The sequence below is a fragment of the Delphinapterus leucas genome, chromosome 14 (genome assembly GCF_059928025.1).
Source record: "Delphinapterus leucas isolate spDelLeu-1000000601 "Yukka" chromosome 14, BTC_Dleu_Yukka2, whole genome shotgun sequence".
NCBI lineage: Eukaryota > Metazoa > Chordata > Mammalia > Artiodactyla > Monodontidae > Delphinapterus > Delphinapterus leucas.
The window spans coordinates 5,867,432-5,883,096 of record NC_143142.1 but is presented as its reverse complement, the minus strand read 5'-3'; the positions used below and the strand labels follow the sequence as shown (position 1 = coordinate 5,883,096).

Below are 15,665 nucleotides of genomic sequence, written 5' to 3'. Positions count from 1 at the left end.
TGTGCTGCCTGGGCCGTGCTGGCCTCACAGCCTCGGTTCCCCGACAGTTTGCATAGTTAAGCCGACTTCTGACCGCAGCATTCCTGGGTTCCAGTGCTGCAATTAGCTGGGATAATGTGGCCCCTCCATCCATGAATCATGAACTATAAACTGCTGTGCCGTCACCGGTGCTCCAAGCTGGCCCCCGGCTCGGCCGGTGATTCACCTCGAGGAGAGGGCGCTGGGGCACCACCCACACGCTCACCAGCCACTCACAGCCGGATCTCGGGGGCTGGGGTCCAGGAGGTGAGGGCTCGGCCCCCTCCTGCCGAAGCCCAGGTGTGCACGGCTGGCAGGGGGTGTGCGTGAGGGGGCTAGAATTCCTGCGTCTCCCTCTGTCAGAATACGGGGAAGCTTCTGGAAAGTGGGTGGCATCCTCTCTTAAACAAGAAGGGCATCCTGACACTCCAAATGGCCAACACGTGTCCCAGCCACGGCAGGGCCAGGCAGCAGCACAGAGGACGCCAGGGTGGCCTTGCCCTCTCGGGTCATCGAGGGTCTGAGACCAGACACATCAGACGGCCGACGCTTTTCATGCAGGAATTTTATATCCCCTTTCCTAATCATCCATGCTTTCGAAAGGCAACCACAGCAATGACGAACAAGGGGCTCAGCACAGGGTGTGGTGAGGCCGCGACGGGGCGTGTGTCACCCGAACACACGAGGTGACATCTTGCTGCCCACTCTGCTTAAGCACTGGGGCAGGTCAGGACTGCCGTAGAGTGGAGTTTGCAAACATGCAAACATGCAGGATTCGTCCCCAGGATGGACTGGCCAGGTCCCTTTCTAGAAGGGGCCTCAGCCGCTACGAACGCCCTCAGCCTCTATGGCCCCTGGGCTAAGACCTGGCCCCCTCTGCCCACCTGGGAAGGGCCATTCCAGTGCCAGAGCACCGCCCCCAGGGTTGGTCCAGGCTGCCGTTGAGCCTGTGCCCTGCCTCGATTGCCCCTTCTGCTACTCTGCTCCCTTCCCTCCCCTTCCTTGGCAGGTGGGGACTCCCCAGTAAACACCCCTAAGGCCGAGGTTCGGCAGCAATACTGCCAGGGCACTTGTTAGAAATGCAGATTCTCAAGCCCCACTGAGGGGCGCCACCCAGCAGTCTGTGTTTTCACAAATCCTCCTGGTGAAAGTTCAAGAACTTCAGCTGGACGCCAGTTCCATCTCAGCCTGAGACACGTCCCTCCCTGGACCCCAGGAGGGCACAGCCCAAGGACACTGGCCAGGGCCAATCTGGAGTGGATGGTGGTATCGGGAGAAGGTAGAAGGCCTACGACCTGGGGAGAATAACTTCCCACCGTGGGTTCCCCTCCTCCCCAGACTTGGGGGTTTGAGCCTGGAGCCCGAGACAGCCTCCCCTCATCACCATGGCAGGAATGACCAGGGGAGGGGTGCTGGTGGCAGGTGGGTACCCCTCTGTCTCTGGCCCTGGGCCGTGTCCAGCCAACTCAGGAAATGCACCTTCTACAAGGCGGCAGCCTGGAGAAGGGCCCCGCTCGCTGACACCTCGGAAGTCCCACCTCACGTCTACCTCAGAGGCTCTTAATCGGGACGGGCTGTGAGACGCCGAGACAGCTGGGCTCGGCTGACACCCTCTCTCTAGCTTCCTGAAGGATCGTGGTCTCGTGCAGCTCTCAAGGAGAAGCTTTACAGCCCTGGCATGCAGTAGGCACTCAATAATTGTCCGCTGCATGACCACACAATATCGTGCATCCGACGCCTCTGTGGAGGTGAGTGGGGGTCAACCTTAGAGAAGTGAAGCGGGAGGGGCCCATCCGAGGGGCATCTGTTGGGCTGACAAGCTGAGCGGTGCCGTGTGGCCATTCTCAGCCTCGGTGTGGCCGGACCCACGGGAACCACGTGAGGATCACAGCCTGTCCCAGGGTTCTGAGCTGCCAGAGGCGGGCCAAGGATGGATCGGACACAAGGATGGGACAGCAGAGCTGTCACCTGGGCGCCTGCTATGCCTCCGAGGCTGACTGCTCCCCCCCCAGCGGTGGATCGCTCTCCAGGCTCATTCCCACCTGGCTTTTCCGGCTTCACAGAGCAGAGGGTCTCTGCCTGCCTCACGCCCGACCGCCATCTGCTCGCAGTATCAGCCCACGGGGGGCCGCCACCGCCGGTGCCCATCCGTCCATCCACGTGTAGGCGCCCAAGCACATACACCCACACCCACTCCGTGCCAGGCTGGGGAACCCCTACCCGTCTCACTGGGAGATTTATCAGCAGGATCACAGGTTTTATCACAGCAGGCCCGCTGCAGCAACTGCACCTTGAACTACCAAGAGGGGCTGCGGGGTTGGTGCGTCTGCCGTTTACTTTGCTGTCACGGGGCAGAGGGAAGAGTTACGGCCACAAAGTCAACACTTGGGTTGACCCACTTATTCCATATTTATGAACAGGGCTGGCAGGCGGTGGTGAGGGCAGCGGATCTGCCTGGTACAGGAGTCCTTCCAGGGTTTACGCGTTAATTTCCGTCCCCGGCAGGGCCCGGGTCACATGGCACCTCTTCGCAGCCACAGCCGATGAGAGGGAGGGGAGAGCCCCAAAGATACGTCCCATCTCCCAAGGAGACAGGGGCCTCGTGCCCTGCCTTCTTCTCTCCTTCTGCAAGAGGCAGGGCACAGAGGCATCCCTGCTCCATCCTGGGAGCCTCAGCCTGAGACGCCAGCTTGAGCCGATCGTTAAACCTCACCAGACAAGCCCCACGTCTCTCAGCATTGTGGACGCCACAGCTGACCCAGGACAGCTCAGATGAAAATACGAAGCCAACGCTTCTCCTCTGCTATAAAACACTCCCTGGACTCTGTCCCTAGTCACATAATCCTCTCCCTACCTCTTCCCTCAGCCTTACCATACTCCAGCCCAGAGGCCTTATACTGAGGGCTGAGGACAGATTTCGAGAGCAAATGTGAGCTGCCCAGCCTGTCCGGTGCTTCGTCGTTACTGGTTCCTACGCGACCTAAGATTTAAAAGTCAGGCAACTTCATATAATTCCCTATCTCCAGCTCATCATCAAAAATCCGATCTGGTAATACAGGGCCAGGTAGTCAAGAGTCAGCTGGAGCTGATATGAGGCACAAGCTCTCTAGTTAGCCCTGGGCCTCACCACTCCCTATTGCCTCCTATGGATTCTCCATCCCTTCATTCATGTAAGACCCTGGAAGGTATTGAGACCCCTGCTCCTAAGACTCTAAGGGTACTGTGCACTCTCTCGTGTCCTGGCGCTTTTCCACCTGCTGTTCCCTCTGCCCAGGACACCCTCACCTCTGTCCTCGTCCTCCCAAGAGGCGTTCCTCAACCTCATCTTTGGGGTCCCTTACTCGATGGAGCCTCTCAGGCAGACCACCGACATGCTGACTCGGAACCACCTGTGTACACCTGGTCTAGACAACGAGCAGAGTCCCCTGTGTCAGCACACAAATGTCTGACGGGCAGATGAGTCAGCTAGCAAGGCATTAACACCGTGAAGTGGGAGGCATGGCAGCCAGGACCAGGGGCAGGGGGCACCAACGGCCCCCCCACTCCCCAGGACTCATCTGGAGATAGCCCCTCCCTAAATGACGTCAGCACACAGTCTTTGCCTCCCTCCACACAAATGTGGCTCTCAGCACAGGGTGAGAATGGCCCAATCTCTCCCCATCTGACTCAGAACCCTTTCATCTCCAGAGCCCCCAGCCCAGCCACCAGCAAGGCCCTCATGAGCCCACCCACAGGGCCCCCACGAAGGCAGGGAATCGGGAGGCACTGGGAAGACGAGCAAGAGAACTGGCACACAGGAGATGCTCAACAAACAGCTGACAACGTTTTTAAAATCAGTCTAGAGGCCTTTATCTCCCCCTTTATTTTGCCACAGTCCACGCCACGCCCTCCTTACTGCCTCTTATGCTGACACATTTATGCTCCCTGCCCCGGCATTTATTTGAGTTTCTGCATCTCGGTCTAGACAAATTCCTAAATGCACTTCAACTTCTAACACGCCACAGCTAGGTCTTTACAACTGAATAGCGCCAAGCCAGTAGGCCTTGGTTTTACACATCTGTTAGATGGGCGAGCAGGCTGGCCAACGGTGGCTGCACAAAACTAGAGGAAAACCCTATCCACAAACCAAACGCAGCCACCCTTCAATGATCCAGGCCAATGACAACCAATGCTCAGTCTCAATCACCTTGGCCTGACATGCAGAATGCAGTGAGGGGTTTACTCTCCCGTCAGCAGATTTGCTTCCTTAATTATATGTGGCTTAGCCAACAGAAAAGTGGGTCTGTACTCCTGAAGCAAAGTTCCCAGAAAGCAAGAAAGGAGACACGGGATGCAGGCTAGGAAGCTGCGTGGACCAACCCATCGTAGGCTATGGGGCTTGATCATAGAGTGACAGTTTCACAGGGGACACTGGGACCCCACGGGTGATGGCTGGACTTGATGCTCTCAGGGTCCGGCTCTCTCCAGCCTCGGGAAGGGAAGACGGTGGCCCTGGGGTAGGGGTGGGGGTCTGGGCTGGAAGACGCCAATGACAGGGACCACCCACCTGAGAGAACCTCTGTGTCCTGTCCTCCCAGCACATGCTAATCCCGGCCTTCGTCCCTTTCCCCTGTCCGGTCCCCCACGCCAGAGGCCCCAGGGAAGGGCCTGCCTCGATCCCCTCCAGTCCGGCATCTAACAGCAGTGCCCAGAGCTTCTGCAGCTTCCGGCCCGCATCCCTCCGCCTGCAGCACAAGCCCACTCCCCCTCTCACCCCCGTAGTCCCAGCATCTGTTCTGGGCTGATTCTTAACAGCCTGGACGTGAAACAAATCCCTCCCCTTCCCTCCATCTCCCCAACACCAAAACACTCGCGAGCCTCCTTTAAAATGTGTGCCACTGACCCCCTTCATCTTTAACATAATTTACAGAATCTTTTTTTAAACGAATTCCCTTTTCGTCTAACTCAGAGGTCAGCAGACTTTTTCTATAAAGGACCAGATAGTGAATATGTCAGGCTTTGCAGTTTCTGTCAGGACTACCCAACTCTGCTGTTGTAACAGAAAAGCTGCCACAGTAATATGTCAACGAATGGGCATGGCCGGGTGCCAATAAAACTTTATTCACAAAAACAGGTGGCAGGCTGGACTCACCCGTGAGCCATAGTTTGCCAAGTCCTGCTCTAACTTAAATCATCCTTCAGTCATATCTGAAGCACTGATGTCTGAAAAACGGCACTCTAAAGTACTGGCTGTTTTTTTCTTTCACATACGCATTACGCCAAAACACCAAAAATTCTTTCTAAATTTTAAATGTTAAGTCTGTAGACCAGCCCAAGTCATCCTGGAAGCCCGGCCCTTGCTCTGGGGATGCGACCCTAATCCACCACAGGGATGGTGACAGGGTCACCAAGCCTGGAGTTCTAGAATTTTCCAGGCTGAGGGTGGAAGCAGCCATTTCTCCCAGGTCTCTTCTCTGCTGCTAGGATAGGAGCAACACCCCCCAGAGAGGGTCTCCCAGCCGCCACGGAAGGGGCCCAAACTGAGGGACCCGCTGCTGAGAAACACGAGAAGATGTCACCGCACGCTGCCCCCGAGCATGCCGGGAGCCCGCCCGGGAGCCCGCCCCGCCCCCTCCTCACCTGGCCCTTGCCGCGGCGCCGGTAGCTGCGCCTCACCAGGCTCTTGTAGTTCTCATTCTTCTTGGTCAGGTAGTAATAGAGGACACACTCAGCCACCGTCTGCAGGATGGAGAGAGAAAAGAACTCTGAGGCGTGTGCAGTGCAGGCGGTCAGAGCAGGAGGCCGGGAGCCAGAGGCCTGGGTTCCAATCCTGCCTCCTCCAGGTACTGGCTGGGTGACCCTGGCCAGCTTACCTAACCTCTCTGGGCCTCGGTTTTCTCACCTGTGTAGTAGGGGTACTAACAGCACGTATTTCACAGGGTTGTCATGAAGACCAAGTAAGTTAATACACATACGTGTAAAGGACTTAGGGCCACAGAACACACCCTGCAGAGGTGTTAACCTCTTCGCATTGTGGCTGGTGCTACTGGCAGTCGTAAGGACGAAGCTGTCACCTGCCATGCCAGCCCCAGAGAACAACGCCTCCGGCTCCCCAGCTCGGGTCCGTTCGCTCACCCTAGATTGCTCCTCCCTAACATTTAGGGGCCTGAGTAACCTCTTCCAAGCTTCGTGCATCCAGCCTAATGTCGCCACGCAACTCTTCGTCTCTTGGGACATTTATGTCTTTTCTCTGCTTCGGTCTTTGCCCCGCGGACCGGGGTCTGAATCCTGGCACCGCCACTTGCTGAGCAAATGACTGGCGCTCTTGGAACCCCACCACCTCCTCGTCCAAATGGGACCAGTAAGAGGGCATCGCCCTCAGAGAGCAACTGAAGGACAGAAGACGACGATGCCGCCACCTGCGGCCACGGGGCCCAGTCCAGGTGACGGCTCGCCAATGCCAGCAGCTGTTACTGAGATAAGGTAAAATGTTTCTGTGATGCTCGGTGCTGGTGCCAAGCCCGGAACTGGCCTCTGAGGGGCAATCGTGAGGGCCGCTGGGTGCAGAGGACGGCTGGGCCTCAAACCCCCTGCGTCCTCATCCACTTCCTAGAATGGACTGTGAACAGTTCAACCGGACCACAAGCACGGCCCGCAAAACGGTTAAGGAGAACATTTTATAATCAGATGCCAATACCTGCAAGCGGGGGGTGTGGGTGTCTGACTTCCCCTCGGGCAACTCAGGAGGCTGCCTTCCTGGGCTGGGCGGCCACGGGCTGGCCCCAAGCATCACTTGCCCTGCAGACAGGCACGGACGGGCCAGTCCACCGAGCTCCACCCTGCCGTTGGCCTCACTTACCACCAGGAACCGCCAATCCCCAAAGGCACAGCTGGCGGCCCCAGCTTCAGACCCTCCTGGAAGCTCTATTTAAGTCTCAGCTTGGGCTGCCTCTTAGCCAAAGAACACCGTAAAGTTTATTCTCCAGCGTAGAGACCTCTGATTCCCTCGTTCAAACAGTTCTGCTCAACTGCCAATTTCTGAAACCCCTGCTTCTGTCTCCGGGGAGCCCCGACCTGGAGTCTCCTGGGTTGTCCACACCCCTAGTAAGAAGCTGTCGCTAACTCAGAGGAGAGGCTATTTATAGAGCTCGCCTCTCCACACTGGATTTTCAGGCCGGGAGAGATTTCGCTTCCCCACGCTGCCCCATCTCCCTCCTTCTACGGGTATCGGCTCATTGAGGGCAGACGCTGAGAACAACTGTTACCCTTTAAGATACCCGCCTGGATCCGGTTCCCACCGCCCTCCCCAGCGAGGAAGCATGAGGCCTCCAGTAGCATGGTATTTGCAAAGCTGGGAGTGGGCAGACACCCCGTCTGAGAGACGAGATTCGGCGAAACGCTGCTTTAAACACCCGGAACAGCAGCCCCAGAAAGTAAACCTTTTCAGGAAGCTTGTCTGGCTCCGCCCTGATGATGCTGGGGTCCAGCGGGCGACTCTGACACAGGGCCACGTCCAGCCCCCCAGACCGGCTCCCTCCTACCTGCGGCCGCTGCCCAGCCTAGCCTCGTGGGTACACAAAAGGGGGCTTTACCGTTTCCTGGGACGCTTTGTGTCCACCTGCCAACAGGGAGCCTGAGCAGAAAGAGGCACCGCTCCAGGCTGGGTGTGGGGGCAAGGCGGAGCTCAAGCCTCAGCTCTACGAAAAGGGGATGAGGATAAACCACACGCCAGCCACACGCCTGGCTTCCCATCAGGGGTGTCAGGGTACAGTGACCATCAGAGGGACCTAGAAAGGTCATTCCATCCAGCGCCCTGGAAGATCGCCACTCTTGCCTATAAAGCCTTAATTAGGGTGCCAGGCATGGCATGGCTTCCAGAACCCATGTCCAGTCTGCCAGGATGCTTGCTGCCACGTCTGAGGAGCTGGTGCACACAGCTCTCCTGGGGTTTCCCAGCCTGGAGCTCCGCCCTGGGAGAAGGGGGCGGGGCCTGCAGTTGCTGCTCCCAGGAGGGAGGAAGGAGGGAAGTGCCGTCTGACACAGCAAGGAGAGCACGGGGCCAGCAGGCAGAGGCCTCGTGGGTAGGGAGGGAGGGTCCTGCGGCCCAGCCCAAGCGGCTGGCTGCCCCCAGGAGTGGCCCCCAGAGGGGAACGGGGCGGGTGGCACTGGGCCGGTGGGCAGACTCACCTTCCTCTCCAGGAACGATGCGATCAGGCCGAAGTTCTTGGGGTGCTGCATGAATCTGCGGGGAGAGAAGGGCGGGCCTGAGACCAGGCCGAGGAGGGCTGCCCAGCTGGGCGGCCGCCGAGCTCCAGGGAGCCTGCCATCTCCGCTGGCCCAGCACCGCCCCGCTCAGAGCAATTAAGCCCAGGGGGGTGTGGGAAGGGCCGCGGCAGGCGGGACGGAGGGCTAAGAGAGGGCGTTCCTTGGAGTGAGTCACTGGTTTTAGCGCCTTTGAAAATACATTTGTTTGTCCTGCTGGAGGCGGGTTCCAGGAAAAATGAGGACATGACATGCAGCCCTTCGGTGGGGTTCCCCCCCTTTTACACTCTGCCTTTGTTTCTGTCTCCGGCTGGGCCTGGGAAGCTGGGCCTCGCCCGGCCCACGCGGGGCCGCCACGGGCGAGGTCGCGGGGCAGGACCCTGAGAGGTGAGCGCAGAGGCTTCGAGTGCCCGCCAGGAGGCAGGCAAGCCGGCCCAGAAGGCGGAAGGAAGGGACCCAAGCTGGAGGGGTGGCGGGGAGCTGGCACCCCACCAACTGGCTTCCTGCGAAACAGGGAGAATTACTGGGAAAGAGCTGGGCCAGACTGAAATGTCAGGGCCACAGGAGCAGGCGGACAGCGGGGGCGGAGATGTGGGTCACGGCTGCTGGGGCCCCGGGGATGCTGGGTGGAGCCTCGGCCCGCCCGTCCCCAAGACGCGCCACCGCCCCGCGGCCTCCCTGGGGAGAGGAGAGTCTGCTGGGGACGCAGGGGCCCCGGGGTCCCCCCACCCCCCCGCCGCCGCCGGAGGGAGCCTGGGCCAGCGCTGGCGATGGTCCTGCCCAGCCCTCCAGATGGCTGGGCAGGAGGCCAGTGTGTCCCTCCCCTGCTCCCCAACCAGACACTGGAGAAGCCAGAGCGGCCTCTTCTCTTTTCCCAGAGGAAGCCGCGAGTCAGAGGCAGCCGCGAGTCAGAGGCAGGCTTCCCAGCCTGGGATCCTGCCTCGGGCAGCTCGCAAAGCTGGAGGCGGCCTAACGCCCTGATTTTCCAGACAGACAGTCTTCCCTTCTCCTCCCTCTCCCTGCCCCAGTGACACTTCCTTCCCCACAGATCCCTTCCTTGGGGTTTCCCCACGCAGAGATGGGGCCCCAGGAGACCCAGAAGCACACTTGGGAATCTCTTAGGTCACCTGTTCCACCTCCCTCCAACCTACACCTGGGTCCTCTGCCATGTTTCCTGAGAGTTTACTGTGACACTGGGTACCTCCAGACGGCTAAGCGAGGAGGCACTGAGGCTACACCCATTTTACAGACGTGGAGACTGAGGCTCAGGGAGGGGAAGTGGCTGCTCGAAGTCACAAAAACAGTAAGTGATGGAACTCTACGCCACCAGCACGTGATTTTCCGAGGCCCTGAGTGCTATCAGTTCCGCTGAAAACGAGAGGTCACCCAGGATCTTGAAAGACTCAAGGTGCCAAACTGGGTCTCAGCAGACATCAGCCCAGCCTGGGGCCCCCATTCTGCAGCTACTGGACTAACAGCGTGAAATCCTTAGGTCGGAACAGCAACATGAAAAATCCAGAAAGGCCAAAACACAGAAAGCATTCCCAGGAACCTCTTTTTTTTAAAAGGAGGCATAAATAAATAAAATATCAAACATACCAGGAGGAATTTAAATACCTAATGCAACAGTAATTCTTAGCATCCATGACCATCCTACAGTCACTTCACTGGTTTTTAAATTGTACAACACCAGATACGGGACGACTTGATTTGACGTCTGTGACCGTGAGGAACTAGAAATGAGCCGCTAACTACCTGCGTTTCCTGTCTCTGAGCAGTAAACCCCAAACACACGGCAGGAATTGCTCCCCAAAGCGCTATTTCCTGTGGAAGGTCGCTGCATCTGTGTTAGGCGCTCGAAGGTGCATTATTACACCGTCCCTCTGTTTTTATGTATGTTTTAGAATTTCCATAATCAAAAGCCATTTAAACAAACAAACAAAAACTTTCCACTCAAGACCCTCTTCAGTCGCTCCGCCTGCATTTCCAAGTCCTGGTGTCTGCCCTGGCTGATGCACCCCAGCCTTGCCCACGACCCAGAGCCATCCCCGTCCCTGAAGCCCGGTCTGGCGCTTTGGGGCCACCCAGCTCTGCAAAGGGCAGAGACAGCCCCAGCCCCTGCGGCCTGGCCCCGCAGTGGGTGGCTGGAGAACTTGGGACACCTCTTTTGAAGAAAATCTGAGGCCTTCTCAGGAGGTGGAGGTGAACGTGGACGCCCCGAGGCTGAGTCCCCCATGCCCTCCTGGCTGAGCGCTGAGGCCTCCGCCTCAGTTTCCCACCCTCTTGCCTTATGGGGGTCCTGGGTCCTGAGGAGGCGCTCTGTGCCCAGGATGTGGTTCCCTGGGACACACATTTTGAGTCTGGTGGGGGAAAGGAGCGCTTTCTCCATCTGGTTCCTCACTCGTCTCCCCAAAACAGTCATTCTGCTCTTTCATTTTAGAAGAAGCCCCAAGCTTCACCTCTTAGCATCCAGTTCCTGCCTCTGCTTTCCAAAGGCCCCCCCACCCTGCTCCCTGGCTCCATAGCCCCCTCTCCCCCGACAAGCCTCTCCATTGCAGCTGAGCCCTTGCCCCGAAGCTGGGGGAGTCTGAATCCTGCCTCCACCATTTGCAAGCTGTGTGACCTTTGTTAAGTGTCTTAACCTCTCTGAGCCTCTGTTTCCTCATGTGCGTAATGGGGATGGCCTGGTAACGCTGTGATGAGGGATAAGGGGGACAAATGCACAAACCCCAGAAAACATCTGTCCAGCGTCTGTGATGAAGGATGCGCTCCACAAATAGCCGCTTTCCAAGTAAAATGAAAACCGAAAAGTCACCGGCAGCCACATAACCCCGCCCACGGCTTCAGCCCAGCCTCGAAGGCCCTCCTGCCTTGTTCTTCTGACACACACTGCCCCATTTCACATGAAACTGCCTTGACACTTTATACTGGTTTGAATAGTGTCCCCCCCCAATATCATGTCCTCCCAGCACCTCAGAAGGTGACCTTATTTGGAAATGAGTCCTTTGAGGATATAATTAGTTAAGATGAGGTCATGCTGGAGTAGGGTGGGCCCTGAATCCAATGTGACTGGTGAATTTATAGGAAAAGGAGAAGACACACAGAGACACACAGGAAACAAGACCACGTGAAGACACAATGAGACGGTGAGATCCATCTCCAGGCCGAGGGATGACAAAGATTGCCAGCCACCAGCAGGTGCCAGCCAGGCACGAGACCTGGGACAGACTCTCCCCTGGAGCCTTCAGAAGGAACCACCCCAGACCACACCTTGATCTTGGACTTCCAGCCCCCAGAACTGCGTGAGGATAGATTCTTGGTGTTTAAAGTCACACGGCTGGTGGTCATGTGTCGTGGCAGCCCTAGGAAGCCAACATAAGACTCAACAGGACGGGTTTCCCGGGACAGGGGAGGGTGGCCCGGCCAGGCCCGCCCCCCAGTGACGGGGACTCACTTCTCCCGGAAGGTCTCCTTCTCCTGCTCGCTCCACAAGTTCATGACCTGGCGGTCTTTGTACACCTTCATGGGGTCGTCCATGAGCCCGTTCATGTTGATGAACTTGATTCGCTGCTGGTCGGCGTCGTACAGCATCGGTGGGATCACGGCCAGCTGGCGCATCTGCTTCTCCAGGTTCTGGAGGGAAACGGAGACGCAGAGGGCTCCGGTTGGAAAGCACAAGACAGCGGGGAAGGGGGGGGGGGGGGGGGGGGGAGGGGCGCTTGCGCCAGCACCGGGGAGCCAGGTGGAGAGCAGAGGATAGGGGTATTCCGGGCACGACAGGAGAAACGCAAAACCAGAGAGAAAGTGGATGATGAGTTAAAAGATAATAATAGCCCGTGCAGGGGAAGGGGGAATTTAAAGGCGGCCCCAGAGAGCTTTATGGTGGGCAGGGCTGTTAAATTAAATGCAGAGAGCAGCAGCCACCTTATCTGCAGAAAGAGGGGAGCAATGAATCTTCCACTTGGAAATGCAAGTGCCATAAAATACCGCAAGAAAGATGTGCAGCCCAGCTGGGCCGGACTACCTCAGGAGACGGGGCCTGGCCCTCCAGCTTCAGAGGGCACGCGGGGTGGGGGTGGGGAGCTGCCTTGCTCTGGGGGGGCCCGGTGAGGCTGCAGAACCATTTCCTCGGCCGCCACCCACCCCCAGTCCTGGATCCAGCTCCTTCAAGCGTGCCCACTGGGGACCAAGCCTGCCCAGCCCCATGCTCAGCAGGAGTCGGGCGGGCTCGCTCCTAATGCATCAGGATGGCTATTAAGAGGCTGTGAGCCGCCATTCAGCTGGACTCATTTCCCAAATCTCTGCAGCCAGCCCATTACTGGCGATTAATTACCCATCTCCGGAGGCAGGCGAGGGTCCAGCCCGGCCAAGGTCAGCCGGTTCAAAGGCTCCGCTGCCCAACCTCCCACATCCAGGCTCTCCATTCAGTGCTGGGGATTCCCAACAGGGGCAGGGAAGCGCAGCGGGGGCAGGGCCCTGACCCTCGGCTCCAGCACCTTCACCTCCCGACCTCCTCGGCTGCCCGAGATACACAGCACTGGCAGAGCCCAGGCAGGGTTTCTCCTGGCAGGAACCCCACCCCTGCTCTGCTGCCTCTCCCCAACCGACTACCGCAAGCTCCCCCCAGATGGAGAGCATCGTTCCCACCCAGTTCCCTCCTTCCCACCCTCCCAGGGAACCTCAGGTCAGCCTGGGCTGGGTGGGGTGAAGTTTCTGCCCTGAACTCCCTTTCCAACCATCACCCGCGAAAGCTGGTCCCTCAGCATCCCCGGGGACGCTGGCGGCCACATGCTTGTGCGGCCAGGACCTGGGGAAGTGGGCCTGCGGGATGGGGGCCGGGGTGGGTGGGAGGGGGACACTGAACCGGCTGGGATGCCAGGCGCCCTGCCGGCATCAGGCAGGGAACACACGGGAAAGGGCCGCCCTCCTCTTGTTCCCACATGCCCCTGTGGGACGTGTACGTGGCCACAGCATCGGCGGGACAGGGGCTCGAGCGAACCCACAGGTGTGAGGACAAAGGATGTCCAAGCTCTGCTTTCTGCAGACTGAGGGGTGTTCAAAACAGGGACACAGCACGTGAAGTTTTAAAACGAACGCTCTTTTTTAACGGCCAGAGAGTCTGAACTACCTGCATCAGACCCACGTGAACAGCCTGGTGAAAATGCAGGTTCCTGGGCTCCGCCCCAGATTGGCTAAATCAGAACTGCTGGGGCAGGGCCCTAGGAAACTGCGGCTCAAGCCGGACTGCCCCTCCCCAGGACTCTCAAGTCTGTCCGAAGTGAGACTCAGTGGCCTAAGCAATGCTACCCGATAGAATGTTCTGCAGCGATGCAGGTGTTTACCGCCTGCTCTGTCCAACATGGGGCCACTAACCACATGTGGCTTCTGAGCAGCTGAAATGCAACTGGTGCCACAGAGGAACTGAAGTTTTAATTTTATTTCATTTGTGTTAATTTCCATTTAAATAGCCACGTGCAGCTAGAGATGACTGTGCTGAGCTGGAGCCGCAGTGCCTCCCATCTGGACAAAAGTTCTGCCTGGACACAAGGCCCCGGGGAGGAAGAATGTGTCCCCTCCTCTTGTGAGGCTCCTTCTTGTCTACTGTGATGTTGGGAACATGGGGGGGTGGGGCGGGGGGACTGGCACATTAGATGCTTGACCTACAAGACTTGGGAGGGGACAGGCCAGCACCAGCCCTGCCCCAGGAGCAAACGCCTCCTCCTTCTGCTTCCTGTTCACCTCTGGGCTCTGGCGACCACAGCCAGGGTCACCTGGCTGATACAAGGTCATCTGGGAACTCCTGACAGAAGGTCCCCAGCTTGGTGAACAGCTGGTGAGATGGGAATCCCCCTCTGCCCCCAGTTCTGGGCACGGGGAGGCTGACCTAGAAACCACAGCTCTCAGGCCCTCGTGCCCTCTGGCTTCTGGTCAGGCCCAACCAACGGGAAGCACTGAAAGTACACGGGGGCGGGGCTGGGGAGTGAGAGGCGGGGGTACTTATCCCCTGTTTCCTCCCCGCCGTGGCATCATGGATGGGGCCCTTCCTGGCCGTGTCCTACCAGGGGGCCTCCTCTCCTCCACAGCCCCAGGAAGGCCCCTCTCCCCGCTTCTCCTTCAGCCTGGGGATGGGCAATGTCTACTCCCCTGGTGCCCCACTGTCCCACCTTGCCTCTGCCCACACTTCAGTAACAAGCCCCTTGATTTCAAGCATCCAGGTGAATTCTGCTTCCTGCTGGGAGCTTCTCCACGCGCAGGGGACACAGCGGGTGGAGCTGAGGTCAGGGTCAAGGCCGTGGACTTACCTCCTGCTCCGAGAGGCCATCGATGATCTCGGACACCTCGTGCTCGCTGCGGGCGGCTGACATGGAGAGCCCGCTGCCCCGCTGGCCCACCCTGCTGGAGACCAAAGGGACACGCTCAGGATCGACCCCTCGGCAGCCAGGGACACGCGGCCGGCACAGCGGCACAGACCCGAGCCCACAGGTTCCCCAGAGGCGGCGTGTGCGCAGTGAGGAGGGGCCAGGCCTCACACCCACAGAGATAGCCCCGAGCCCAGGGGTCCAGGGGAGGGCATGGAGCCCCCAGGCTCACCCAGAAATGCCAGAACCCTTTTTCTCTCCTAAGATGCCCACCAAAAGGCCAGCCACACAGACCCACAGACAAAGCCCAGCTCTGCCTCTTCGGACCTGTCCCTCAATGTCTCCCCTGTACCACGGGGATAAGGTGGCACGTGGCTCCCAGGACTGGAGGAGGCATTCGGTGAGATACGCACCATGAGTGTCCAGTAAAGAGTGAAATCCAGCATCCCTGCTCATGGCCCACCACCTTATCCGTGTGACAACAGATGTCACAGCCACATGTCACCAAGCACCTACTCTGCGCTGGGCACTCCTACGCAGGATCCCACCCCGTCCTCACGGCCGCCACGTGAGACCAGCATCCTTCTCCTTTGAGCCACACCAGGGATCTCAAACTCAGCTGCCTTCAGGGGCCGCATAAATGAACGAAGCTGGGAGGTACCAGCCTGTGGCACACCGGAAGGAGAACTCACTCCACCAAAATGGATTTAAGCTTCTTTCAATTAAGTATTAAGGCTGGGCAGGCACCAAGGGACACATCCAAGGGCTTGATGTGGCCCCTGGGCTGCCAGTTTGAGACACTGCTGTGCCTTCAGTTTCAAGCCGGCCAGGGCGCCTCTGTGGACAGTGCCTCGAGCTGACCCAGGCCCTGGGAGGCAGGAAAGGAGGGGGGGGGGGAGGGGGGAGGGGAGGGGGAGGGAGGGGAGGGGGAGGGGGAGGGGAGGGGGAGGGGAGGGGGAGGGGGAGGGGGAGGGGAGGGGAGGGGAGGGGAGGGGGAGGGGGAGGGGAGGGGGAGGGGGAGGGGAGGGGGAGGGGGAGGGGAGGGGG

General features: G+C 58.9%; 1 protein-coding gene across 33 annotated transcripts in view; it reads right to left on the bottom strand.

Annotated features, from left to right (window-relative positions):
* NCOR2 (nuclear receptor corepressor 2) overlaps positions 1-15,665 on the bottom strand; it is a 224,483-nt gene that overhangs the window by 82,498 nt on the left and 126,320 nt on the right. For 29 of the 33 annotated variants that reach the window (XM_089894358.1, XM_089894378.1, XM_089894383.1 and 26 more), the window contains 4 exons: positions 14,562-14,655; positions 11,714-11,892; positions 8,185-8,239; positions 5,638-5,736 (listed from right to left, as the gene is read on the bottom strand). In XM_089894358.1, coding sequence (XP_089750484.1) covers positions 5,638-5,736; positions 8,185-8,239; positions 11,714-11,892; positions 14,562-14,655 — 427 coding nt within the window. The remainder of the gene's footprint in view (positions 1-5,637; positions 5,737-8,184; positions 8,240-11,713; positions 11,893-14,561; positions 14,656-15,665) is intronic. The other 4 variants (XM_089894363.1, XM_089894390.1, XM_089894391.1 and 1 more) reach the window with 1 other exon arrangement.